Source organism: Pelecanus crispus, chromosome Z, assembly GCF_030463565.1.
Source record: "Pelecanus crispus isolate bPelCri1 chromosome Z, bPelCri1.pri, whole genome shotgun sequence".
NCBI lineage: Eukaryota > Metazoa > Chordata > Aves > Pelecaniformes > Pelecanidae > Pelecanus > Pelecanus crispus.
Genome location: NC_134676.1, coordinates 69,979,221 through 69,982,591, shown reverse-complemented (window position 1 = coordinate 69,982,591; position 3,371 = coordinate 69,979,221). Strand labels below are relative to the sequence as shown.

At 59.1% G+C, this 3,371-nt stretch overlaps 1 protein-coding gene across 1 annotated transcript; it reads left to right on the top strand.

Annotated features, from left to right (window-relative positions):
* The first annotated feature begins 589 nt into the window (after positions 1 to 589).
* Positions 590 to 3,130, top strand: LOC142596635 (cyclin-dependent kinase 4 inhibitor B-like). The gene is made up of 2 exons (XM_075726314.1): positions 590 to 733; positions 2,822 to 3,130. The coding sequence occupies exons 1-2, from the start codon at positions 590 to 592 to the stop codon at positions 3,128 to 3,130; spliced, it is 453 nt and encodes a 150-aa protein (XP_075582429.1).
* Positions 3,131 to 3,371: the final 241 nt, after the last annotated feature.

Genomic DNA, 3,371 nt, shown 5'->3' with positions numbered 1-3,371 from the left:
AGCCAAATCCATCCTTCGCTCAAGCGTCCCTCTCTGCCCCGGGAGGGCTGCGGTGTCCCCCGCGCCCCGACCCGCCCGCTCCACGCAGGATAACCGCGGGGCGCGTCCCACCTGCCCGGCCCGGCGCAGCCTTTTGCCGGCGGGGCTGCGCCCCCCTCCCCTGCCTTCACACCCCGCCAAGGTGGGGGGGTTGGGGAGCGCCGGCCCGCAGCCCCCAGCCCCTTCCCTCTCCCGCACCGACGGCGCCCCGGGGGGAGGCCGCCTCCGCAGCAGCCGCCCCACGCTTTTGGGGGTGGGGGGTGGGGGAATCGCGGTCCCCCGCGGGGGTGCCGAGCTGCCCCCCGCTCTCAGCTTGCGGAGCAGTCCGCCGGCACCCCGCGGTCCTGCCCCCGCCGTGCCCCCCAGGGAAGGTGCGCGGATTTTACCGCAGCCGTCCGCACCGCGCTGCACCCCCTGCCGGGGGGGGACGGGGGGCGGGGGGTGCCGCTGCCCTCGGGAAGGAGGAGCTGCGGGGCCGCGGCGGGAGAGGTCCCGGGCAGGGGAGAGGGGAAGGCAGGGGCGGCCGTGCGGACCGGGCCGGCGGGGGCCGATGGAGGGGTCTCCCCCGGGCGAGGGCTCCGGCGACCGGCTGTGCAGCGCCGCCGCCCGCGGGGACCACGAGGAGGTGCGGAAGCTCCTGGACGCGGGCGCGGATCCCAACGGGACCAACTCCTTTGGGAGGACCCCGCTCCAGGTACGGAGCCCGGGGGGGGTGGGGGTGAGGGGTGGGGGGAGCTGTCCTTGCCACGCTGGCGAGGGAGGGGAGAGGGATTTCGGGTTTTGGATGAATTTTTATTGTTATTATCGGAACCGGACTCCAACCGCAGCTGCCTGAATGCCAGCGGGCTTTTCCTGAACCCTCCTGCAAATACTACATGGAGTTCAGAGGGGCACCGCTGGCAGCAAACGAATTATGCCAGAGGGTACTTAAAAGGGGAAGTGGGACTGTGAAATCCGCTTCCAGGCGGGTTCAGGGAGTTGACTGCGCTTCGATCAACTTTTCTTGTTTATTTGTTTGTTTGTTTTAAATGTAGCCTTCATGGGTCTTTTTCCCCGAGGAAATAGAAGTAGGTTCCCTTACTAGAATTTTCATGTGAAAGAACAGCACAGAAGACGGCGTAGAAATTGTCACTGACTAGAAATGGTAACTTGAAACTAGGTGCTTATTAGTAGTCATCACTATTATTGGTAGTATTTTTAATATCATTATTCACCGATAGTGGTAGTATTCATTGCTAGTTATTATAAGTACCAGTGTGCGGTGGAGTTGCTTTCCAGACATTCTGAGAAATAGAAGTGTGTTATATTAATCGACATATTTAAGCTGGAAGTTTTTAAAGGCTCATTGAACGATTAAGGTACTGTGATTTAAACTGGAGTTGGGTATTTCATGAAAAGGTTTTCTCGAGTTGTCATTTGATGCAATTTATGTAATGATTCACCAGCTAAGCTGAACAGCCATTTTGGTCCTTGCACTCTATATGGAAAAGGAAATATTTTTCTAAAGTAAGTTAGAGAGAAAGGCACCGAGAAAGTTATTTGTTTTGTTTCTGTTGTAGGTTCAAATTCCAGATGAAAAGGGTCTCCAAATTGTCATAATTTTTCTCTTTCCTCCCCTCTCATTTCAGAGTGAGACTAAGTTCTGTTTCCCTTGCCAGCAGTTTGCAAAATGGCTGCCACTCTGTTGTGGATTCTCTTTATCTTTCTGAAAAACTTAACCTCCACAGGAATTTATAACTGATTAAATTTATACACATTTTCTCACTTATAAATAAAGCCAAATATTTGCCATCCATAACCAAATTCTCCCAAGAAAGAAAATAATGAGAAAACCTACTGTTTCAAGATATTTTCTACAGTGTTAAGATTCAATTTATGGAGGTTGAAATTTAATTGAAAAAGACCAGGAGAATGCGGGAAGTAAACACCCAAGTGTCGATGTTTGTTTGTTTGTTGTTTTGGTTTGGTTTTGTTTTGTTTTCGTTCAATCCTGCGTGATCAGACCTTGCCAGAAATCTCTGCTTTTGATTCAGCTGCAGAGTAGCACTAGGGTTCAGCAGGAAAGTTTCGTGCGTTACCCGTGGGCGCCCAACAGCTTTCCTTGCTCCTGTGAGAAGCAGCACAAGTTTAGCCGGAGCTGAGGTAGAGAGAAGCGGCTCGATCCAGAACTCAGGAGCAGGGAAATCCACACCGGGTGCCGAAAAGAGCCGCAGCACCGCTGGGGCCGTCGCAGGCAACCTGCTCGCCCAGCCGCTGTGCTGCAGCTGCCCTGGTCATTGATAAATCAGTAGCGCATCCTAAGTGGCAGGAGGCTTAATGCAAGGCTGCTCAGGGCTGTCACCGAATACGCTGTGTGTGTGTGTGTGCGTGTACACATTATGTGTGTGCACGTGTATACGCACGTACACGCACCACAAGCACCATATGTACCACGGTATATATAAATGGTATAAAATGTGGAAGAGAACACAGGTGTATGTAGTATCTAGTCTGGAAATCACACGCATCGCAGCTGATGTTTTAACTTATAGAATATCTCAAGTTGGAAAGCACCCGTAGGGATCATGGACTACAGCCGTGTGCATTTCTGCAGGTCACACCTACAGATAGCCGACACGGGAAAATTACGCCCCAGGGATGCCCCAGCCCCGCATCCTCCCAGCCCCCAGCCGCCACCCCCCGGCTCTCCACGGCCGCGGTCCCCCGCGGTCCTCCGCTGCCCTCCGCGGTCCCCGGCGGCCCTGCGCGGGCAGGTGGGCGCTGACGCTGTCTCTCCCCGCAGGTGATGATGCTGGGCAGCCCGCGGGTGGCCGAGCTGCTGCTGCAGCGCGGAGCCGACCCCAATCGCCCCGACCCGCGCACCGGCAGCCTCCCGGCCCACGACGCGGCCCGCGCCGGCTTCCTGGAGACGCTGGCGGCCCTGCACCGCGCCGGGGCACGCCTCGACCTGCCCGACGGCAGCGGCCGCCTCCCCCTCGACGTGGCGGCGGGGGGCCCGCACGGACCCGTGGGCCGCTACCTGCGACGCCCGCCGCCCCTGCCCGCCGCCGCGCTGGGAGCCGGGCCGCCCGCGGAGGGGGCTGCGCCCTGAGCACCCCCCCCCTTCCCCCGGCAACCCGCTGCCCGCCACCCCCCCCGCCGCAGCCCTCCCCCGCCCGCCGGGACCCTCTCCCCTCGTCCCGTACCGGGGGGCGGCCCCCGCCGTCGAGGCGCCCAGCGAGCGCTCACGGCCGGCGGTGCCCCCGGCAGCCGGGGAGGGTCTTCCCCCGGCCCCTCTGCCCCAGAGTTCCTCCCGGGCGCTCCGCGTCCTGCTTCTGCCAGGCGACGCACGC

Bases quoted from the DNA above. Each gene is read 5' to 3' on its own strand.
- LOC142596635 (XM_075726314.1), top strand. From the start codon at position 590: ATGGAGGGGTCTCCCCCGGGCGAGGGCTCCGGCGACCGGCTGTGCAGC. The intron at 734-2,821 runs GTACGGAGCCCG...CTCTCCCCGCAG, and splicing joins TTGGGAGGACCCCGCTCCAG to GTGATGATGCTGGGCAGCCC.